General features: G+C 49.8%; 1 protein-coding gene and 1 long non-coding RNA gene across 3 annotated transcripts in view; one reads left to right on the top strand and one right to left on the bottom strand.

Annotated features, from left to right (window-relative positions):
- Positions 1–24,828, top strand: part of LOC141051975 (uncharacterized) — a 212,860-nt gene that overhangs the window by 64,701 nt on the left and 123,331 nt on the right. Inside the window, exon 1 of one of the 2 annotated variants that reach the window (XR_012220720.1) lies at positions 23,812–23,903. The exons of the other annotated variant lie outside the window; for it this stretch is intronic. This is a non-coding gene — a long non-coding RNA (uncharacterized lncRNA). Of the gene's footprint in view, positions 1–23,811; positions 23,904–24,828 lie in introns of those variants that run through there. 2 annotated transcript variants of the gene reach the window in all.
- CRX (cone-rod homeobox) overlaps positions 20,304–24,828 on the bottom strand; it is a 68,172-nt gene continuing 63,647 nt past the window's right edge. Inside the window, exons 3-5 of the mRNA XM_073549131.1 lie at positions 23,593–23,819; positions 22,764–22,915; positions 20,304–22,032 (exon numbers count right to left, since the gene is read on the bottom strand). Of these exons, the coding sequence (XP_073405232.1) occupies positions 21,409–22,032; positions 22,764–22,915; positions 23,593–23,689 (873 nt within the window). The 5' untranslated portion in view covers positions 23,690–23,819 and the 3' untranslated portion in view covers positions 20,304–21,408. The remainder of the gene's footprint in view (positions 22,033–22,763; positions 22,916–23,592; positions 23,820–24,828) is intronic.

Here is a 24,828-nt window from a genome sequence, read left to right as displayed (position 1 = left end):
AGTGGATCAATGGATAGATGGGTGGATTGATGAGTGGATCAATCAATGGATGATTGTGTGAGTGAACGGATGGATTGGTTGGTTTGGGTGAGTGGATGGACGGATGAGTGGATGAATGGGTGTATGAGTGAGTGAGTGGATGGATGGGTTAGCATGTAGGTGGGTGAACAGATGTGTGTATGGGTGAGTGAGTGAGTATATGGATGGGTTTGTGTGTATGAGTGGATGGATGGATGAATGGGTAGGTGTATGGGTGAGTGAGTGGATGGATGGGCTGGTTTGGGTGAGTGGATGGATGGATGAGTTTATGGATGGGTGTATGAGTGAGTGAATGGATGGATGGGTTGGTATGTAAGTGAATGGATGAATGGGTGGATGGATGGGTGTATGGGTGTAAGAGTGTATGGATGGTGGGTGGAAGTATGGATGGGTAGGTGTATGGGTGAGTGAGTGGATGGATGGGTCTGTGTTTGCGTGAGTGGATGGATGAGTGAGTAGGTAATGGATGTGTCTATAGGTGGGTGAGAGGATGGATGGATATATGAGTGAGTGTATGTGTCATGATCCCAGTGCAGGTTTTGACCTGCACGTCAGGGGTTAATGTCTTGAACCCAGTGCAGGCTTTGACCTGCACGCCTGGGCTTAATTATTGTGGCCTCTCTTTGGTTCAGGGAGAGTTTCTCATAGCCCTGGGAAACTCCAATCCCCGTCAGTTACACTTTTGCCTTTGGCCGAGTGTGTTGACCCCTGTGTGCCTGTGCCTGTTTGTTGTCTTCTAGCTTGCTTATATGGTTCTGACCCGGTTCTGTCCCCCGTTGTGAGTTTGCCTGTTGATTCTGTACTGTATATCTGTTTCTCTGGTTTCTGACTTCTTGGCTACGTCCTGACTATCGTGTTATCTCGTGCTTTGATCCCGGCCTGATCTGTTTACGTCCCTGTCTATGCCCCTTGGTAACTTTGTCCCGTAGTTACCCTGCTAGGAGTTTTCCTGCAGCTCCTAGCTCTCTGTAGTTTAGGCCACGCCCCCAGCAGTCACGTGCTTCAGGTCCTGCTGGTCTGAAGCACACATCTTCTCTGTTGCTGCCCTGCTCCACAGGTATCTCTGAGCACAGTTTCTCTTACTCAGGACATGCGCACTGGCTCAGTGAGCAAGTGCAGTGCGGTGTTCCTGACATTATAACTGACCGTGAACTTTTTTTTTTTCCTCACTTCTGCAGCATGGACCCAATGCATGCTTTATCTGAGCAGGTGAAATGCTTGAGTCATTCGCTGCAGAATCTAAGTTTGGAACACCAACTTTCAGCAGGTAGGGAATAGAGATGTCATTTTAGTCCCACCTGAATTCCCGGTTAAGTTACCAGATACGTTTGCTGGTAACAAAAATGAATTTAGAGCGTTTAAGGAGGGCTGTAAGCTCTTTTTCTCCTTGAGACCCCGCTCCTCTGGGGATGAGAAACAGAGGGTGGGGGTGGTTATGTCCCTGCTTAGGGGGGCCCCACATGCCTGGGAATTTTCTCTTTCCTCTTCTGCCCCGGAGAGAATGACTGTGGATGCGTTTTTTGAGGCCTTAGGGCTTATTTACGATGAGCCGGATAGAGTGCGTTTGGCTGATGACAGGTGATGAGTGTCTGTCAGGGGAAGCACTAGTGGTTCAGTTCTGAATTTAGACATTGGGCAGCCGAGATTTCTTGGAGTGATGCCGCCCTTCGGGGGCTGTTCCTTAGAGGCCTGTGTGAATGTCTGAAGGATGCCCTGGCACTCCATCCTCCACCTGACTACCTGGAGGATGCCATGACCCAAGTGGTTCGCATGGATCGCAGACTGCGGGCAAGAGGTGTTATGCAACTTGAAACACCATTATTCTCCAGTGGAGGTGAGACCCGGACTCCTCCTGTGGCTATGGAGGTGAGCGCTGTCACCTGTGAGGAGAAGGAAAGAAGACGCCGCCGGGAGAAGCAGTTGTGCTTCTATTGAGGGAAATCTGGACATTGGAAGGACTGCCCCTCTGGTCCGACATCCTCCAAGATGGCGGGAAACGACTAGGTCTGGGTAGTAGTCGAGGAGGCTGCCCAGACCTTCAGGTACAATTTTCCTCACTTACAAAAATTGTGCTTCAGGTGGAACTGGAACTTGGTGATGGTCCTGTTCAGACTACTGCTTTTGTTGACTGTGGTTCTGCTGTGAACCTCATTGATACCCGAATTATGACTCTTAATAAGATAGCGACAGTCAGGCTTCAGGATCCTGTTAAACTTGTGGCAATTGACTCGTCCCCTCTTAGGACGGTATCTATTTCAGGTCTGAACTTTTTTCTCTAAAAGTGGGTCCCACTCATGTGGAAAAACTAAGCTGTCTTGTGTTAGATAACTTGCCTGCAGGACTGGAACTGGGGATGCCTTGGCTTCAACGCCATAATCCTACCATTGATTGGGTAACAGGGGAGATCACTCAATGGGGATGCAAGGGTAAATGTTGTAACCTGGGACCTCTTGTTAACTCTGTTAAATCCGTATCTGTGTCGTCTGTCGGTCTGGAAGGTATTCCGGAGTACCTGAAGGATTTCAAAGACGTTTTTTCCGAAAGTGAGGCTGAGGCGCTGCCACCACATAGACCCTACGATTGTGCCATTGAGTTAGCACCCGGAGCCAAGTTACCTAAGGCATGGTTGATCAATTTTTCCGGGCCTGAGTGCCAAGCCATGAAGGAGTACATAGCTGAGAGTCTCCGCAAAAGGTAATATCAGGCCTTCTGTGTCACCCGTGGCAGCAGGATTCTTCTTTGTGAAGAAGAAAGGTGGTGATTTGCGGCCGTGCCTCGACTTTCGAGAACTTAACAAGATAACGGTTAGGAACACTTACACGCTTCCCCTCATCCCAGACTTATGTAACCAGTTATCTGGGGCCCAGTGGTTCTCCAAGTTAGATCTCCGGGGGGCCTACAATCTGATAAGGGTTCGGGAAGGGAACGAGTGGAAAACTGCGTTCCTCACATCAGAAGGACTCTTTGAAAACCTGGTAATGCCGTTTGGGTTAACTAATGCACCAGCTATTTTCCAGAATTTTATCAATGTTGTGTTTTCTGACCTGATAGGCCGTTTTGTTATCATTTATTTGGATGACATTTTGGTGTATTCCCCGGACAGTCAGTCTCACTTGCAACACCTACGGACAGTTCTCCAGAGACTTAGGGAGAACTAATTGTTTGTTAAATTGGAAAAGTGTTCATTTTTCGTACAGGAACTGTCTTTTTTGGGGCTGATTGTGTCCTGTGAGGGGTTTTGTATGGATCCTAAGAAGGTGCTCACGATCGCTGACTGGGTTCAGCCTCGAGATCTTAAGGGGCTCCAGCGCTTCTTAGGATTTGCGAACTATTACCGGAGATTCATTAAAAGTTTCTCACAAGTGGTTAAACCACTCACGGATCTTACCCAGAAGGGGGCTGATGTAAAAACTTGGTCTGTACTCGTTAAGGAGTCCTTCTCAGCTCTTAAGAAATGTTTCATCATCCCCCTTGGGTGTTGGTTCAACCAGACCCGTCCAAACCATTCATTGTGGAGGCGGATGCTTCTGAAGTGGGGGTGGGGGCTGTGCTGTCCTAGGGTCCGGCCACCCTTACTAATCTCAAATCCTGTGCCTTCTGCTCCAAGAAGTTCTCTTCAGCCAAGAGAAACTATGATGTAGGCAATAGAAACTTCTTGCGGTTAAGCTGGCATTCGAAGAATGGAGGCACTATTTGGAAGGGGCGGCTCACCCTAGTGTGGGAGAGAGGGTCCCCATCGAATGTCCGGGTCGGAACCAAGGGGACCGTCACATGGGTTCCGTGGGAAACTGTTTCCGGGGGTCAGAGTTCAGGGACGGACCGTGGAGACTGACAGGTGGACTGGGGGAGGAGCCAATATAAAAGGGGCGGGGAACGCGAGTCACAGTGAGTCAGCAGAACGAGACAGAAGGAGCAGGAGATTGTGGGAGCGACTGAGAGCCAGAGCGACTCACCCGAGCCAGGAAGGAGGCCAGAGACAGGAGAGATACTTCCCCTAGACATCAGTGGGATGGCGCCGAGACGACCGTCCGAGAACCGCTGCCCCGCGACAACCAGCGGCCGCTGCCTTCCTCCAGCTCGCGACTGAGGCCTGCCCGCGGTCATTCGCGGCCGTTGCCGCCTCGCTCCTGCCCGCAGCTGCGGCCTGTCTGCGGACACCAGCGGCCACTGCCGCCTCACTCCAGCCCGCGGCTGTGGCCTGTCTCCCGCCGCCCACAGCCGCTCTGCCCTCACCCGTGGTTGCGGTAAGTCCAGCGCTGTCGGCGGCCACCACTGTCCCGCTCCGGTCCGCGACAGGGGCCGAGCCTCTGCTTGCCGTGGATTCCCCGTCGCAGCTGTTAGCTGCGCAGGTGGCCTGCCCCTCGCCACCCCTCATCGCTGCCGCTTGCCCCAGTCCGGGGGCTGCCGCCCATCCGTCCAAGGACTCTGCCGGGGCCTGTGGTGCTCCAGTGTCATCAGAGTGCCGGAGCGCTCGAAGACTTTGTCAAAGCTTCAGCAACTGGGCCCAGCGACTGCTACGCCGAAAGACCACCATCTCGAACGGCGAGGGACGTCTGGATGGCTAAGTTGACTATATAATTAAGGATCCGTAGTCGGCCATACCGTGGCCCTATAGCAGGGCCGGACTGGGACTAAAATTCAGCCCTGGCATTTGAAGTTACACAGGCCCACTAGTCACATGGTGACTATATAATATTTTTGTACAGTTGTAGGTTACAAGCAGTGAGAGGAGATTAACACGACTATATACCATGTAGTCACAGCTGTGTCCAGTATTTCAGCTCAGTCCTATTTATTGCTTTTAGGTACAGTACTCCTCCCAAAGCTCTTTCCCCTTTTGTACGCACAATGACAGAATTCCTGGCAGAACTGCTATCCATTGGGCAACCAGACCCCCTGGTCATAGCTGCTCCTATCATACCTCCCAACTTTTGAGGAAGGGTAAGAGGGACAAATTTTAGGCCACGCCCGGCCACACCCATTCCGCAACTAGTCACACCCATGTCCACGCCTAATCGCACCCATTTAGCACTGCTGATCACACTGACTTGTACTGAGGGCACAGTGACTGGCATTATGGGCACACTGACTGGCACTAAGGAAGAGAGAAAACAGAGAGAGAGAGAAAAAAGAAAAAAGAGAAAGAAAGAGGGGAAAAAAGAACAGAGAGAGACAGTGAAAGAACAGAGAGAGAGAAAGAAAGAGGGGAAAGAAAGAACAGAGAGAGACAGAGAAAGAATAGAGAGAGAAAGAAAGAGGGGAAAGAAAGAACAGAGAGAGACAGAGAAAGAATAGAGAGAGAAAGAAGTAAAGAAAAGAAAGAAAGAACAGAAAGAAAGAAAGAGAGGAAAGAAAAAGAAAGAAAGAGGGGAAAGAAAGAACAGAGAGAGAGAGAAAGAAAAAAGAAAGATTAGAGAGAGAAAGAAAGAACAGAGAGAGAGAGAGAGAGAAAGATAATGAGGGAAAGACAGAACAGAGAATGAGAAAGAACAGAGAAAGAAAGAAAAAGAGAGAAAGAAATAAAGAAAGATTCTATAAAGATACTATAGCAGCCCGGCTCCCATTGTAGTGCCCACCTGAGCCTCACGATGCAGGACATATCATGATCCGCTCACATGGCCGACATCCCCGATTCCAAGGCGATCCTGCTGTCTGCGCTGTCGGAGGAGGACATGGTGATGGATCTGAAGCATTCCTGGTTCTGTTACAATCTCCTCAAGAAATTATCTAATTTCCGGTCAGCTTCAAGCACATCACTTCAGGTGGAAGATCACGTGTGTGTTTTAAAATGCTCCTCGGGGCTCCGCCGTGTACTCCTGTGTCCGTGGGAAAAGCCCGCTTTGTATGCTTCGTACACACTTGGCTCCGCTCCGTACATCCCGTACACATATGGCTCCGCTCCGTATACCCCAAACACACGCGGCTCCGCTCCGTACACCAAGTACACACGCGGCTCCGCTCCGTACACCTTGTACACGCGGCTCTGTTCCGTACACCTCATACACGGCTCCTCTCCATACACTTCGTACACACGCGGCTCCGCTCCGTACACCTTGTACACATACGGTTCCGCTCCGTACACCTCGTACACACGGCTCCGCTCTGTACACCTCGTACACGCGGCTCTGTTCCGTACACCTCGTGCACGCGGCTCTGTTCCGTACACCTCATGCACGCAGCTCTGTTCCGTACACCTCGTGCACGCGGCTCTGTTCCGTACACCTCATACGCACACGGCTCTGCACCGTACACCGCGTACACGCGGCTCCGCTCCATACACCTCGTGCATGCGGCTCCGCTCCATACACCTCGTACACACGGCTCTGTTCCGTACACCTCGTACACGCGGCTCTGTTCCGTACACCTCGTGCACGCGGCTCTGTTCCATACACCTCATACGCACACGGCTCTGCTCCGTACACCTCGTACACGCGGCTCCGCTCCGTACACCTCGTGCATGCGGCTCCGCTCCATACACCTCGTGCACGCGGCTCCGCTCCATACACCTCGTGCACGCGGCACCGCTTCATACACCTCGTGCATGCGGCTCCGCTCCATACACCTCGTGCACGCGGCTCCGCTCCATACACCTCGCGCACGCGGCTCTGTTCCGTACACCTCATACACACACGGCTCTGCTCCGTACACCTCGTACACGCGGCACCGCTTCATACACCTCGTGCATGCGGCTCCGCTCCATACACCTCGTGCACGCGGCACCGCTTCATACACCTCGTGCATGCGGCTCCGCTCCATACACCTCGTGCACGCGGCTCCGCTCCATACACCTCGCGCACGCGGCTCTGTTCCGTACACCTCATACACACACGGCTCTGTTCCGTACACGCGGCTCTGTTCCGTACACCTCGTACACACACGGCTCCGCTCCATACACCTCGTACACACACGGCTCCGCTCCGTACACCTCGTACACACACGGCTCCGCTCCATACACCTCGTACACACATGGCTCCGCTCCGTACACCTCGTACACACACGGTTCCGCTCCGTACACCTCATACACACACGACTCCGCTCGGTACACCCCATACACATACAGCCCTGCTACATCTACCCTGTAAACCCCTCCTGACCCCACACATACTTATCTCATCCAGCACCATGACAACAGCCAACAGCACAGCAGAGTCTTGCAGACACCAAGAGGCAAGGCTGTGCGCACAGGACCTGTGATGAGGTCACAGGAGGGGCGGAGTCAGGGGTCACATGATCAGGGGTCTGGACAAAGGCTCCTGATCATGTGACCCCCTGACTCCTCCCCTCCTGTGACCTTATCACAGGTCCTGCGAACAGAGAAGGCAAGCGACACTGTGAGTGGCTGCGGGGGGTCTCATGCTACGGCGAGGATGGGGTGTGTGGGGGAGGCGTGGTGGCTTATCTCCCTGCAGTGCGGGAGGAACTTGGAAACTATCACAGCCGTGCCCACAGAGGGCTGGCGGCAGGAGCCACAGTGGCCGCAGCCGCTGGCTCACATGACAGCGGCCCAGCGGGAAAATGCCCGGTTGGTTATATTGCCAATCCGGGCCTGTCCTATAGTGACCGGCTATTGCCGTGTTCTACCCCATTTGTGTTTGCTTGTATAGAGCCCCTGCGAGGGCAACCCTTGTTACCCCTTTTTGTTGGTCAGGCTGTGACTGAGGATAGTTACCTCTAGGCCTATAAACAATATAAAAAGCACCAAACTGTCTCGTGACTCATCACTGCATCCTGCGTACCTGCAAGTACCACATTTGGCGTAGTCGGCAGGATGCAGTCTCCGAGCGTGGACAACGAGGGCCCTCAGCCCAGCATTTCTTTGGGGGCTATACTAAGCAATTTACCCAGGTTCTCCGGCAGCAATACTATGCTGTGGAACTGGACGGAGCGAATGCGTGGGTTATTTAGGATGCATCCGCTTACCCCTGACCTAGAGGCAGAAGTGGTCCTGATGGCGTTGGGCGGGGAAGCCCGGGATACCGTAATGTTGAGGCCCCGGGGGCAGTGAAACACCTTCGTCAGGGTGTTACAGATCTTAGAAGAGACCTATGGGGACCCGACCGATGTGGGGGAACTGAGAACCCAGATGTTTGGACGCATGCAGAAAGAGGGGGAAAAAGTGACCCAGTATATGAATGTTTTGCAGGAACTGTTTTTAGCCATTGAAAGGAAGGATGGAGTCGGCGTGGGGACCGTGGACGTAACAGTACATGACCTGTTAGTGACCGGGTTACGAGACACCCTGACAAGACAGGCTTTGCGGGAGCTGGTGCGAGTGAACCCACATCTGACCTTTTCAGAAATAGGGAAGGAGGCACGGGTTAAGGAACAGGAGCAAGAGGTCACAGTCCCGGTGGGGATGGCTCGGAGTATCGAAGCATCCGTAAGCGCCCTGAGCGAACCCCACTGGGTACAAGAGGTGAATCAAGAGATACAGAGTATTAAAGGTGAACTGGCTGAAGCCAAGAAAGTGGCCACAAGGAGTCGACCGGGGCCGGGTAAAGGTGGCATGAACCATCGAGGCCCTCACCCTAGTCGGTCCCCACGCCCATTCGCCTGTTACGATTGTGGAGAATTGGGACACTCCGCCCAAGAGTGCCCACGTTCCAGGGGAAACCCGCCCCGCTGGCCAAGAAGAGCAGAGGACCCTGAGCCGTGGAGACTCCACCCGGAGCCGGAGCCCATGACCCGGGGTGGAGGAAGTCACGAAGACCTGGTCGCGCGGTGCTCAGTGGTATGGGCAGAGATCGAAGGCCGTGCGGTGCGATGCCTAGTAGATATGGGATCGCAAGTAACGACCATGCCAGAGACTTATTTTTGGCAGCATTTTCCCGAAGCAGTGAGACCTTAGTGGGGGACCATGATAAAGTTGGTAGCCGCCAACCAGCTACCAGTTCCGGTCGTCAGAGTAGCCTGGATGCAGATTTCGATAAGCGGCAAATCACTCGGCTGCCGGGGAGTGGTCCTGACCCAGGGAGACACAAAGAGCAAACCTCCGGTTACTCTGGGTATGAACATACTACGAGAGTTCGGCAACCTCCTCCTCAATGAGCCCACACAATAGACTCTGAGCCACTGGGGTTCTCGCACGGCCCAAGGGCAGGTCTTCCAGCGGTTGGTGCAGGAGGCGCAAGTGCTCCTGGAGTGCCAGGAGGGTGGGCAAGGTCATCACGCCGGCGGCCCCCCCGCTCGTGCTTCCTCCAGGGCAGACGGTGGTAGCCCTGCCGATCCGCGCCCCGATGCCACTGGAGGGCGTGGAGGTGCAGGTGGAACCATGTTACTCGGAGCGGCTGCACCCTGGCATACTGGTAGCCCGCTCCCTGGCCACGGTGCGGGAGGGGACCATCCTGCTGAGTTGTGTCAACCTGGAAGACCAAGATATCGCCCTGATGCCCCAGGCCGAAATGGCCAAACTAGTGAGGCCTTTGGAGGAGATGCTGCTGGCCCCCGGGGTCCAGTTGAAGGTGCAGCTCGAAGATCCTTGGGCAGTAACAGTACGAACCCAACAGACTGCCGTATCCTTGACCCAGGAGAAAGGTCGAGCCATCCTGGAGAGAATGCGGGCCGAACTCTCCGGCCTAGCGCCAGCCCAACTTCTCCAGGTAGAGACATTCCTTGGACAATATTACAGTGTCTTCGCTAGTCATGAGGATGAATTTGGATGTACCATGGCCATCACGCATGGGATCCCCACGGCAGGAGCGGCCCCCATCCGGGAACGATATCGGAAAATACCACCGCAGCTATACCAGAAAGTGAAAACTCTATTAGCTCAAATGCTTCAGAAGGGGGACATACGAGAAAGCCAGAGCCCCTGGGCGTCCCCCATCGTTCTGGTTCGTAAAAAAGATGGCACTCTGCGTTTTTGTGTGGATTATCGAAAGTTGAACGCCTGCACCATCAAGGATTCGTATCCACTGCGCCGCATAGAAGAGTCTCTGTCCGCCCTGGGGAACGCAACATACTTTTTGACTCTAGACCTGACCAGTGGGTACTGGCAGGTGCCGATGTCGGAGGAAGACAGAGCCAAGACGGCATTTATCCTTCCCATGGGACTGTTCGAGTTTAATCGGATGCCGTTCAGGCTGGCCAACGCCCCAGGAACCTTCCAGCGGTTGATGGAGCGGTGTCTAGGAGACCTCAACTTTGAAGCCACGTTGATATACCTGGACGATATTATCATCTATTCCGCCTCGTTCGAGGACCACCTGCGGCGGTTGGGGCAGGTGCTCGGCCGGCTGCAGAAGTACGGGTTGAAGGTAAAGCCCCAGAAATGCCACCTGTTCCGCACCTAGATCGAATATCTGGGGCATACCGTCTCAGTGGAAGGTGTCAGACCATCCCTGGAAAAGGTTTCTGCCATCCAGGGGTGGCCTACCCCTGAGACGATGAAAGACGTGCGGGCCTTCCTGGGGTTGGCCGGCTACTACCGTCGGTTCGTGAAGAATTTTGCACGCCGGGCCCGAGCCCTGCAGGACCTGCTGAAGGGGACTCCAGCCGGGGCGAATGGACGGAAGGTCCATTTGCAGCAATCGCAAGAGGATGCGTTTCAAGATCTCAAAGCTGCACTCTCGGAAGCCCCGGTATTGGCGTATGCGGATTTCTCGCAACCGTTCATCCTGCATACCGATGGGTGCCTCCAGGGACTAGGAGCTGTGTTGTCACAGGTGCAGGACGGCCGAGAGAAAGTGATCGCCTATGGTAGCCGGTCGCTGCATGACTCCGAACGCAACCCGGACAATTACAGCTCCTTTAAGCTCGAGCTCCTCGCGGTAGTGTGGGCAATGACGGAGTGCTTTACAGAGTATCTGGTGGGCTCCAAGGTGGTGGTGCGGACTGACAACCCCCTAGCCCATTTGGAAAATGCCAAACTGGGGGCCCTGGAGCAGCGGTGGATGGCTCGGATGGCCAAGTTCAACTACAAGATCATCTACAAAAGAGGGGCTGAAAACGTGCACGCTGACGCACTCTCCAGAATCCGACACACCACCCCAGGAAGGAATCGAGATGACGAATTAGAAGGAGAAGAGACGCCGTTCGCCCTCACCACCGCCGCGCTTGCAGCCACCGCGCCAGAAGCGCCTCAGCCGGGATCCTTAGGGGGAATGCTGGAACAGTCGCACGACAAATGGATCCAGCAGCGGCAGGAAGATGGAGAAATTGGACTCCTGCGCCGATAGGTGACCACCGGCAAATTGCCCACTGGCTCACAGAGACAGACTTTAACCCAGGATATGTTGCTGATGTTGCGCCAGTTCGAGAAACTAGTCATCAAAAAAGGACTTTTATATCGGAGAGCCGTGTCACGAAAAACGTCTGCGACAGCATGGCAGGTGATCGTGCCCGGAACCCATCTCAGCCAACTGGCTCGGGAAGCCCACGAAAAGGGGGCTCACTTTGGTGCTCAAAAGACTTTGCAATGGTTGCAGCAGAAAGTGTACCATCCACGCTTAAATGCTGCTGTGGAAGAAGTTTGCCGAACCTGCCGCCCGTGCGAGTTCGCTAAACCTCCCGCGCAACGAGCCCCGGTGCAGACAATTGTAACATTAGCTCCCCTCGAATTCCTCACGGTGGACTATCTGACCATAGGTCAAGCCTAGCAGGGGTATGAGCACTGTCTCGTTATGGTGGATCATTTCACCAAGTTCGCCGTGGTCACCCCCACCCGAGACCAGACAGCGGAGTCGGCAGCCTATGCTATTTGTAAAAACTTTATCCAAGTGTACGGCTGCCCACAACGAATACATTCGAACCAAGGAGCATGCATCCTAGGAAGAGTCATGGAAGAACAACATCATCTCTACGGTATCGATAAGTCTCGGACTAGACTATACCACCCGCAGGGAAATGGAGCCTGCGAACGATTCAATCGGACACTAATCCAAATGCTGCGTACCCTGGAGGGCGACCAAAAGGCCCGCTGGCCTGAATACGTCCCTGAGCTGGTGTGGGTATATAATAACCGGTTGCACCGGGTGACTGGTTACACCCCCTACTCATTGCTGTTTGGACGGGAAGGCAAAGGAATCACGGAAGTGGAGTTAAACCCGGAGGAACCTCTACCCTGGACTGGATTATCCTTGTGGGTCCGAAACCACCGGCACCGGCTGCAGACCCTCCACCGAATCGTCCATACAAAGCTCCAGGATCTAGGACACCCAGGGGGAGCGCTGCCCCCACCAATTGACTTCCAGGCTGGGGATCGGGTACTCGTACTAGATCAACGCCCCCAAAACAAGATAGAACCACGGTGGGAGGAGAACCCGTACCGAGTGTTGCGTCGGATAAGCCCCGACAGGCCTGTGTATGAAATACAATCGGAAAGAGACGGTGCACCTCTCACTCGTACTGTGCACCAAAATATGTTGCGCCCCTGTGCGTCCACTGATCCCATGCGACCCGAGCCGATCACTCAGGTCCCTGACCCCCGTCAACGGTCTGGGACCTGGATGACGACGAGGACTTCCCAGCCACATCCGCGGGCCCTCCAAGTAATGATATTGCAGCAGACCCAGTTAGCCTGCCAGAATCGACCAACCCACCACCATCCACCACCCCAGAAAGCTCCACCCCGGTCGAACTTAGACGCTCCGAGCGGTCAACAGCTGGCAAACCCCCTGAACGTTACGAATAGGACCAGTTCATATGGCGACAAGAACTGTCATCTCCAGAGAGTAACTTGAGTCTACTAAAGCCCTCGCCTGAGGACTGGCGAGCATACAGGGTGGGGGAGTGTGGGAGAGAGAGTCCCCATCGAGTGTCCGGGTCGGAACCAAGGGGACCGTCACATGGGTTCCGGGGGAAACTGTTTCCGGGGGACAGAGTTCAGGGATAGACCGTGGAGACTGACAGGTGGACTGGGGGAGGAGCCAATATAAAAGGGGCGGGGAACGCGAGTCACAGTGAGTCAGCAGAACGAGACAGAAGGAGCAGGAGATCGTGGGAGCGACTGAGAGCCAGAGCGACTCAGCCGAGCCAGGAAGGAGGCCAGAGACAGGAGAGATACTTCCCCTGGACATCAGTGGAATGGCGCTGAGATGACTGTCCGAGAACCGCTGCCCCACGACGACCAGCAGCCGCCACCTTGCTCCAGCCTGTGGCTGTGGCCTGCCCGCGGTCATTCGCGGCCGTTGCCGCCTCGCTCCTGCGGCCTGCCCGCGGTCGCCAGCGGCCGTTGCCGCCTCGCTCCTGCCCGCAGCTGCAGCCTGCCCGCAAACACCAGCGGCCTCTGCCGCCTCACTCCAGCCCGCGGCTGTGGCCTGTCTCCCACCACTCACAGCCGCTCTGCCCTCACCCGTGGTTGCGGCAAGTCCAGTGCCGTCGGCGGCCACCACTGTCCCGCTTCGGTCCGCGGCAGGGGCCGAGCCTCTGCTTGCTGTGGATTCCCCGTCGCAGCTGTTAGTTGTGCAGGTGGCCTGCCCCTCGCCACCCCACATCGTTGCCGCTTGCCCCAGTCCGGGGGCTTCTGCCCATCCGTCCAAGGACTCCGCCGGGGCCTGTGGTGCTCCAGTGTCATCAGAGCGTCGGAGCGCTCGAAGACTTTGTCAACGCTTCAGCAACTGGGCCCAGCGACTGCTACGCCGAAAGACCACCATCCCGAACGGCGAGGGACGTCTGGACGGCTAAGTTGACTATATAATTAAGGACCTGTAGTCGGCCATACCGTGGCCCTATAGTGACCGGCTATTGCCGGACGTAGTCGTGTTCTACCCCGTTTGTGTTTGCTTGTATAGAGCCCCTGCGAGGGCAACCTTTGTTATCCCATTTTGTTGGTCAGGCTTTGACTGAGGATAGTTACCTCTAGGCCTATAAACGTTATTATAAAAAGCACCAAATCATCTCGCGACTCGTCACTGCATCCTGCGTACCTCCAAGTACCACACTATCACTGTTATCACGGATCACAAAAATTTGGCATACCTTGAATCTGCTAAGAGGCTTACTCCTAGAGAAGCCCGTTGGTCTCTATTTTTCACGATTACAATTCTCCATTACTTTTCGACCGGGGTCCAAAAATGTTAAAGCGGATGCCCTATCCAGAAGGTTTGACCTGGTGTCTCCCCCCCGAGCCGCCGTCCTCCATTCTTCCCCCAGGAGTGGTAGTGGTGGGGGTCTCATCAGAGTTGGAACAAGAAATTTTAAGGGCTCAGTTCCTAGCTCCGGCAACCAGGCCAGGGGATAAATTGTTTGTTCCAGATTTATTGCGGCCTAGACTTCTGCAGGAGTTTCATGAGTCTAGGCTGAGTGCTCATCCCGGTATCACAGCCACTAGAGAGGCAGTAGCCAGGGTTTTCTGGTGGCCTTCACTGGGGCCCAATGTCAAGAAATTAATTTCTGCTTGTAGTGTGTGTGTCCGTTCCAAAAGCTCGCATAACTGGCCGGCTGGGGAACTCATACCTTTACCGGTTCCTGATAGGCCATGGGCTGATCTCTCCATGGACTTTATTACTGGTCTTCCACCTTCCAGGGGCAATACCGTGATCTGGGTGGTGGTGGATAGGTTTTCAAAACAGGCCCATTTCATTCCCTTGGCAGCATTACCCTCAGCAGAAACATTGTCAAGGTTGTTTGTGCAGCATGTGGTCCGATTGCATGGGGTACCCCTGAATGTGGTGTCTGACAGGTGTGCAGTTTGTGGCCAACTTTTGGAGGGCATTCTGTATGAAATTGGGCATCTCACTCTCCTTCTCGTCTGCATATCACCTGGAGAGTAATGGTCAGACGGAACGCACCAATCAATCCCTGGAACAAATTCTCAGGTGTCTGACCTCCGCCAGACAGGAGGATTGGTGTGATGCGTTGCCTATGGCAGAATTCGCTTTTAACAACTGGCTGAGTAAGTCCACCAACCTGTCTCCATTCCTGATTAATTATGGGTTTAATCCTCATTTTGGATAGTTTTCACGGGTGGATTCCGGTTGTCCAGGGACAGAGGTGTCCGTTCAACGGTTGAAAAACCTCTGGGCTGAAGTCCAGCGTAATATCTCTTGGGCCCAGGGGAGGTACAAATATTTTGCTGACAAAAAGAGAGCCCCAGGACACATGTTTCAGGTGGGGGAGAAGGTTCGGCTTTCAAAACGTAACATCAACTTGAAGGTACCATCAGCTAAATTGGGACCAAAGTTCATTGGTCCGTATGAGATTATGGAGATAGTCAACCCAGTGGCATATAGGTTGCGTCTCCCCGCCTCCTTAAAAATATCCAATGTGTTCCATAAATCTCTGTTGAAACCCGTGGGGTCTGTCAAGGAGGACTCCGAATCTGATGTTCCTCCAGTGTTGGTGGAGGGTCACTTGGAATATGAGGTCGGACATATTGTGGACTCTCGGCGGGTGCGTCGCTCCTTGCAGTACCTGGTCCACTGGAAGGGATATGGACCAGAGTATCGCTCATGGGTCCCTGCTCACTCTCTACATGCAAATCACCTAGTTTGGGCTTTCCATGCCAAATACCCGGGGAAGCCTGGGGGTCCAGAGGCCCCCCATTGAGAGGGGGTACTGTCATGATCCCAGTGCATTTTTTGACCTGCATGTCAGGGGTTAATGTCTTGAGCCCAGTGCAGGCTTTGACCTGCACGCCTGGGGTTAATTATTGTGGCCTCTCTTTGGTTCAGGGAGAGCTTCTTATAACCCTGTGAAACTCCAATCCCCGTCAGTTATACTTTTGCCTTAGGCCAAGTGTGTTGACCCCTGTGTGCCTGTGCCTGTTCGTTGTCTTCTAGCTGGCTTATATGGTTCTGTCCCCGTTCTGTCCTCCGTTGTGAGTTTGCCTGTTGATTCTGTACTGTATATCTGTTTCTCTGGTTTCTGACTTCTTGGCTACGTCCTGACTATCCGTGCTGTCTAATCCTTTGGTATTGTTGTGCTATGTCGTGCTTTGACCACGGCCTGATCTGTTTACGTCCCTGTCTATGCCCCTTGGTAACTTTGTCCCGTAGTTACCTTGCTAGGAGTTTTCCTGCAGCTCCTAGCTCTCTGGAGCTTAGGCCACGCCCCCAGCAGTCATGTGCTTCAGGTCCTGCTGGTCTGAAGCACACATCTTCTCTGCTGCTGCCCTGCTCCACAGGTATCTCTGAGCACAGTTTCTTACTCAGGACACACTCAGTCAGCAAGTGAAGTGCGGTGTTCCTGACAGTATGGAAAGGTCTGCATGTAGTTTAGTGGATGGGTGGATGAGTAGGTGAGTGGATGGGTGGGTGGATTGATGGATGGAGCATGTATTCTTATGATATGCCTTGGTTCAACGACTGATCTCCAAAAATCTACTAGATCCAACTTCATTATTATCCTTTTATATTATACTCAAAAAACACATCTAGGAAGCCATGACATGAATGTACCATGACATCTTCATCTGGCACAGAATCCCTAGTCTTACTACTTTTACAGTAAAGAATCCCACCTACATAGAAACCTTTTTCCCTCTAGATGTAGAAGATGTCCCTTTGTATAGTTACAATCCTGAGTATAAATGAATTCTGAGCAAAATCTCTGTATTGACATTTTCTATATTTATAGATATTTGCTAGGTCAGTCTGCTGTGAATCTCTTCTTCTCTTCTAGCTATAGTAGGTGCAGGAAGAAGCTGAGGTACAACAGCCATTTCTATAAGGCTATGTGCACACGCTGCGGATTCACCTGCGGGTTTTTCCGCGCGGATCCGCAGGTAAAGTGACCTGCGGTTTTCCTGCGGATTAGCCTGCGGTTTTGCCCTGCGGTTTCACACCTCTACTATGTTAAAGGTGTGAAACCGCTGCGGAATCCGCACAAACAATTGACATGCTGCGGTTTGTAAACCGCAGCAAAACCGCGCGGAAAAAACGCAGTGTGAGCACAGCGGATTTGAAATGCCATAGGCTAACATAGTACTGTACCATGTCTGCGGAACTGCTGTGTGTCCGCAGGGCCAAAACCGCTGCGGAAACGCAGCAGAATCCGCAACGTGTGCACATAGCCTAAGGGTACCGTTACACCTAGCGACTCACCAGCGATCCCAAACAGCGATATGACGCGGTCAGGATCGCTGGTGAATCGCTGGGTGGTCGCTAGTGAGCTGCCACTCAGGCAGATCTCACCAGCGACATCGCAGGGGACGGGGGCCACTACTTACCTGTCACACCAGGCGATCCTGCATCCTCCCGCCCGGCTCCACGCGTCGCTCGTCGTCACAGCAGGAAGCGCCGCAGGAAGTGACCGACGAGGAATGGTCCAGCAGCTTCTCGCGCGATCAGCGATAACCAGCGGGGGAGCCAGTCGGAGGTAAGTATAACATGCAGCGATATCGCTAGCAATATCGCTGCAACGTCACAAAATCGGTGACTTCACAGCGATATTGCTAGCGATATCGCAGTGTGTAACGGGGGCTTTAGAGACGAAGCTATCACTGAGTCACAGAGTCACCCAGGCTCCACAGAATCACAAAAACCCTGCTCTTTTATTTATCACTGATATCAGTGCAGGGTTTAATCTATGTACAGATAGTAAAAACAGCTAAAATCGTAACATAGTATTTAAAGGGTACTTCACACATAGCGAGAGCGTTAGTGAGATCGCTGAAACATCACAGGTTTTGTGACGCAACAGCGACCTCGCCAGTGATCTCGCTACGTGTGACACAGAGCAGCGACCGGCCCACCGCTGCGATATCACTGATCGTGCTCGAATGTCCTAGGCCATTTTTTGATTGTTGGTGTCCCGCTGGCCAGCATGCATCGCTGTGTTTGACACCATAACAACGACGAGCGACCTCGTTGGCGACTCAGAACTCAAGGACACAGGCGTGATCTGCTCTGATTGGTGGTCTCAAATTAGGATCTTTGTAGCGTTTCCTTTTATAGGTCAGCTATCAATTATATGCAATCATAACATTTAACATGTACAGTTATAGTAATCGCGTGTCCCTGTGTCAGTGACTGTGGATCCACGAACAAATAGCGCACTTGCAACTCAATCAGGGATGCTGAAGCAAACCGTGTAGTGATAGCGCAGTAGTGGCTACCAATCGGACCAGAGGGGCGTAGAAAAGGCAATGCTGAAGCACGCCTATCGAGGTCTGAGTCGTCAGAATAGCTGCTGTGTGACAAGATTCCAACGACCGCCGAGGTCGTTATAGGGATTGCCGTATCGTTGCTGCGTTGTTGAGTAGAGCTGCCTGTTTGACAGCTTACTAGCAACCATGTAGCGACGTACCAGCGATCCTTACCAGGTCGTATCATTGTCGGGGTCGCTGGAGCGTCGCTATGTGTAACGAGACCCTAAGGCTTGAAAAAAAAAAGCTCCTGCAATGTTGATCCAGAAAAAGGCAAAAACATTCATAAAGTAACAAACATTTTCCTTAAAAATATCATCATGACTCCAAATTTCGGGATCAATGACTGATCTCCAGAAATCTAGTAACATATTAGTATACACCCAATAAACAGATCCTGGCAGCTCCTTACCTCTATTTAGTGAATTCACTATGAAATTTGTCTGGTACTGCTTTAACAGTAAAGAATCCAATCTATGATTATTTAGAAAACTTCTTTCCTATGGGTGTAGATGTCCCCTTGTCCTAAATATAAATAATGGAGACCTCTGTATTCACATTTTATGTATTTAAGCGTCGTTACTAGATCAGCCCTGACCCATATTTTTTTCCTAAGTTAAAAAACACTCATTTTGATTGTCTTTCTGGGCACTGCAGTGCACCCATTCCATTACCATAGGGTTCCACAGGGCTCTATCCTGAACCTTGTGTTGTTCAACTTCTTTATCAATGATTTAGATGAAGGAATTGAGGGTAAACTGTTTAAATTTGCTGATAACACAAAGCTAGGAGTGATAGCTAGTACTAGAGAAGAGAGAGAGAGGATTCAAAAAGATATAAATAAACTGGAGCAGTGGGCAGCAACTAACAGAATGATTTTTAACACGGAGACAAGAAAAATGAAAAAATCATATCCAGAATTGGAGAAATAGAATTAAGCAACAGCATGTGTGAAAAAGACTTGGGAATACTATAAGATAACAGACTGTACAAGAGTCAACAGCGTGATGCAGCAGCAAAAAAGGCAAATACAATTCTGGGATGCATTAACAGAAGCATACAGTCTAGATCACATGAAGTCATTATTGCCCTCTACGCCTCCTTGGTCAGGGCTCATCTGGAATACTTTGTCCATTTCTGGGCACCAAATTTTAAAAAAGACATTGAAAAACTGGAGCGAGTTCAGAGAAGAGCTACCATGATGGTGAGCGGAATGCAAAGTATGTCACGAGGAATGGTGAAAGGATCTGGGAATGTTTAGCTTGCAAAAAAGAGGAGACTTAATAGCTGTCTACAAATATCTGAAGGGCTGTCACAGTATGGAGGAACCATCCTTATTCTCATTTGCACATGGAAACACGTGAAACTATGGAATGAAACTGAAAGGAAGAAGATACAGATTAGATATTAGAAAAAACTTTTTGACAGTAAGGGTGATCAAAGAGTGGAACAGGCTGCCACTAGAGGTGGTGAGTTCTCCTTCAATGGAAGTCTTCAAACAGAGGCTGGACAGACATCTGTCTGAGATGGTTTATTGAATCTTTCATTGAGCAGGGATTTGGACACGATGACCCAGGAGGTCCCTTCCAACTCTTAACATTCTTTGATTCTATGCTTCACCCCATGATATTATTTGCCTTGGCAGCAGCTGCCTGACAATGGTTGCTACATTTAAAGGACTCATGTCCCATCATGACAAGTTTTTCCCATTTAGCAAGTAACCTTTGCCACATGTGGGTGTTATAACTGTTGTTTTGTTTAACGGTCATGCCTGATGAACATGTGAGTGCCTTGTCACAGTGACTTTGCAAAGGGAAATGACCCTTAAAGGGAGTGTCTTATTTGGAAAACTCGCTTTTAGGGAATTCTGAAGGGTTCCTCTGTTAGAGTCCTCTATTTAGGATTGTCATCTCTTGGCCAAAGTGTACAGTGATTGCAAACAGTGTCTCTCGTTGTGGAAGGTCCTTCTTGTCCTACTTTACCCAGACAGCCCATTCACTGTGTAATGCTTTGTTTTTCCTATGGTGGCGCTGTAAGGTAATTGCAAAATCCTAATGAAACGACCATTCACATATCAACCATCCATGGCGGTTGCCTAGAATTAAAAATGCGCACGGTTAAGACTTGTCTAGGGCGCCAGACACACATTCGTTTATTGCACCATGCCGGCTTACAGCCTATTAGTGACTATTATAACCTTGGTCATTTCCAGTAGACAAGAACACACACGGACTGGTTTGACATATTTTAATAATATCGCACACAGGTTTTTGTGTTTTTTTTTTTTGTCCTTTCCAAATAACAATAATTAATATTAATATAACAGATCTATGGGTGAAAAGGGAACTCTTCTCTTAGGAAAAATTGGTGGCAGCTGACACACAAGCTATTACATAGCACTAAGATAATAAAAAACAATTACAAAAAAACCAAGAAAGCTGGATACACAGAGACACGTTTCTTCCAGTGGAATGTTTTCGAATGGGCCGTGGTCATTTATATTATTATTTTTATAAAATAAATTAATGTTCACTTAAACATATTATTTGGTAACAAAACGCGTTAGGCTTATGTCTCGCGACTTGGCTCTTTTATCGTGATCACAGCAAGTCTGGCATTTTAGACTAAGGGGAAAGCGCGTAAAGATCAATGAACACAGGACAGTTTCAGTTTATGGCTCATGGCAATATGAAATAACCAGTTTGCCAAAATTATTGCCATAATTGCCAACCATACTATAGGTGCATGGACAGGGAGGTGTCAAGGCATGTGATCCATGTACTGAGTGCTTGGGGTGACACCAACATACTGTACCATTCGGCCTTGGATAGATACAAGGCTAGGATGGCAAACTGAGCCTAGCTAAGGTTTGGTAAACCAAATGTTGTAATAGGTATATTAACTGCAGCTTTAGACATTTTCTATATTGCTGAAATAGAATTAATGGGATTTTAGAAAAAGTATTTAGACTCTTTGCAGAACCAAGTTTGGTGCAATTTATTCTCTGGGAGTGAACTTAAGGTAGCCCCGTTCTGCTCTTGTATGTCATGACGCTCAATAGTCAAAAACAAAGCAAAAAAAAAACCTAGTAGACAATAACCAGAAGCTATGATTACCCTAATTCAAAGTGCTTTTATATCTCCGATCATAGTCTATTACCGAAGAACATGATCTGCAACCAGAGAGGAGAGTGTTACAAGTTCATTTCTAGGTGCAAACTCTCAGTTCGTAGTTTGTTTTTCTTCGCCAACGATGAGACTTCGACTTTTTCAAAGTTTGTGCATTCTAGTTTCTTCCCACGGTTGTACTTTTAGACTTAGGGTTGGTAAAGTCCTCAATCTGCTTTACAAGACCTGAAATTTCCATGAACTTTGGTCCTTATAATCAAGGCAGTCAGTGGCATTGAAATTAAGCTTCCAAGAAGCAGTTTGGTCCTTGTAGTCTAAGCAATCCACTGAGGTGAACCCAAGGCTGGACGCTCCATATCCCTGGGCAGAGAGAGATGCGGGTGACTGGCTGAGGTGGCTACCCATTGTTGGAGTGGAAATGGGGCTCAGTGTGGCTCCTGGAGCGGATAGCTGTGGGTGCATGGGTGATAGATAGGAGCTACAGTCCAGGCCAGTGAAGTAAGATGAGGATCCTCCATAGCTCTGGGTGTAGGCTGGAGCTTGACTGTAGGTCATGGGATATCCAGCTGATCTTTGCATACAAGGAGTGGTGGCAGCAGATAAGGGATCTGGAATGGGAGATATTGAAGCTGGACTCCATATGGAGACTGTGGCACTAGCTGAAGAGCTTGGGGTCACTGCTGTGCCAGGTGGTGGAGGACTATACTGTCCATTGGTGCTGGCTTCTGAGTTAGTCTCTCTTGCTGGAGAAGTCTTCTTCTTGGCAGGACGTGGTTTGGCCTGTCCACTGCTCTGCTGCTGTTGCTGGCGACATTTGGCTCTTCTGTTCTTAAACCACACCTTCAGAAAGAAATTTAAAGAAAACCACATTACAATAATGTATAGAAAGTTGTGCCAAAATCATAGCATGCATAATTGATCAAGCAGCATTAATTGACTTTGGTTCCTTGCACAAGGACAAACTTGTGCCAAGCAAAGGGTCCTCATGTATGAATAGTCATGGGTCAACTAAGATTTGGGTTTCTCTGGACAAACACAATCTTGTGCCTATCTAAATGACCCCATACAAATTAGACTAATGTTGGCTGAACCCACTGACGGGGTTTGGCCGAAGTTCTACTGTGTATGAGGGCATTGGCCAACTCATGGTTGGGAGAGATGCTGATCATGCTTGTCTGATTCAGGACTGTAGATCACATTGTTCTACCGGAGATAAGCCCAGAGCGCTCGGCCGACTGAGTGCTTCTGTGTATGGCAGTGTCGGCTGAAAGGGCTGTTGGCCGAACAAGTGGCTGAAGCATCGTTTGACTGAGTTTGACTGACTGCCATCTAATGTGTATGGTCTGCCTAAGGGTCCTCATGTGTGAATAGTCATGACTCATGAGTCAAGTAAAACTTGTGTTTAATCTAATGGAAGATTAAAGGCCAATGGATGTAAGACGAGGTAGAAAAATCCATGAGGACCATTCTGAGCACAACAATGGGCCCCACATATCCTTTTATTTGACCTAAGTCCTTGCAGAATCAATATTAATTCATCAACACTAGTTTGTAATAAAACATTTTTTTACCTGTACCCGGGATTCAGGGAGATTTATCTTTAAGGCCACCTCTTCCCTCATGAAGATATCAGGATAGCGAGTCTTTGCAAACAAAGCTTCCAAAATATCAAGCTGTGCCCTTGTAAATGTTGTCCTCTCCCTTCTCTGCTTCCGTGGAGTGGCTGATGATGGAAAATACAGAGGTAGGACCAAAGCAAATTTCATCTAGCAAGCTCATATTACTGAGGCGTACAAAAAAAAATCTTAAAAAAATAGCGTATAAAAAACAGCTATAATAAACATCCAACGAAAAATATTTTAAAAAATGAGTGTATATTGGAAACTATTACCCTGCTAGGACTCTTGACAAGACCTGTCGCTACAGGCTACATTTATGGCAAAATGTAATGTCGAAAATGTGATTTGACCAACTGAAGATATGTAAAATAAGTAAATGATTACAAAAAAATTTGCTCACGTTATAATCTGCTTTGTGGTTGCCTTTTTATAAATCAATTGGGCTTTTAAGTGTAAAATATTACACTCAATTGCGCTTTATATTTTTTAACTCTTTCACTGTTAGGTACAATTAGAATAAGTAGGATAAAAGGATAATATATCAGCTAAATAAGTAGATATCAGCATACTTTTCTCATTTTCTCACCTAAGGCCATCACCACACAAGATCACCTTATTGTTTCTACTTTATCAACATTTTTAATACAGATATACCGGTATTTGTAAATCAGCTATGGTAATAATTAAATAGCTTAAATAAAATTAGCTTAAAATATTTTTAGTTAAAAAAGTTATAATAAATATAAAGTAGGTACTAAAGAATAATAAAAAAACAACTTACTTGGATATCCCACAGCAGAGTGTAATAAATCCATTCCCGTTCCAGCTAGCGTCAGCCCATTGACTGCGTAATGTGGCTGTTTAATGTAGGACATCATCGCAGTACTTGAGGGTCCGGAGACCGGAGTTACCCTGGATGAAGTTTGGTCTTCAAGACAAGACCCTTTATAGATTCGTCACTTTGGAAATATCTTGGGTGAACAAAACTTTTTTTTTTTTTAGATGATCCTGAAAATCAGAAGTATGAAAGATAAAGTTGTCCACAAAGCGAGTCAAAAATCCTACAACCAAGACCAAGCCTTCTGTGCTCAGGTGAGGCCAATGTTTGCTTTAAAAGCTCCCCTTCTAGACCACTAACTAATTAAATAAAAGATTTGAGAGGGACTCTCCACCCACTGCCCACCTCCCCCGTTGCTCTCCGACACAGAGTTTGGGTGGAGACTTTGCAAGAATTTTGGAAACCCAGAATTGAAGAACGAGGCATTAAAATATATTGTAATTAGATAGGTTTTTTGTTTGTTTCTTCCGTTTGGCCAATATTTATTGGGTTGTCAAAGGTCTCAAATTAAAATATCACCTCGAAGATAAGGTTTACCCATCAACAATCTACATAGAGTCCTAGTACACGAACCCAACGCCCAATGTTTTTAACCTTTTTGTTTTATAAAAATAGAGTAAGGTAGGTGTTCTTGTTAAATAGTATGTAGAGTTACGTATTTGTGGTCTCCAAGAACATAACCAGACTTTCTACAGAAGAATCCCCATTGTCTGTAATGCATTATAGAGTAGAATACAACAAATGCTAAAAGACCCAATGAGGCCATAGCCATTGATAGTCAAATGCCACTCCTTACAGAGCGTTCCCCAGGGGGGTAATGACATAGGACAATGGTCTCAGTAGAGGTCTTGGTGATACAAAGGGATTTATTTAACATGGGGAATATAGGTAAAGTGTCCCCAGCTAATATCTTATTACACTTTTTTGTTTGGCCTTCAATGACAATCTCGGAGGGTGTGTTAATACTGTGCTAATTGGGTAAACACAGATTGGGAGATCTGTAGGCCAACTTCACCAGAATCACATCTGGTAGAGAATATTCCTAAATGATTTCTCTGACCACCTCCAGGCATTGTGCCCCGAGGAGTCTGTAGCTATATTTAGGCAGATAGGAATAATAGACAGAGATCTGTGTATATCCACAAGTTAATAGGACTGCAATAAACTACTCAGCGTGTC

This window comes from Dendrobates tinctorius, unplaced genomic scaffold (genome assembly GCF_039654945.1).
Source record: "Dendrobates tinctorius isolate UK_male_01 unplaced genomic scaffold, ASM3965494v1 ptg000158l, whole genome shotgun sequence".
Lineage (NCBI taxonomy): Eukaryota > Metazoa > Chordata > Amphibia > Anura > Dendrobatidae > Dendrobates > Dendrobates tinctorius.
The sequence above is the reverse complement of the archived record's forward strand: the minus strand, read 5'-3'. Positions and strand labels throughout refer to the sequence as shown.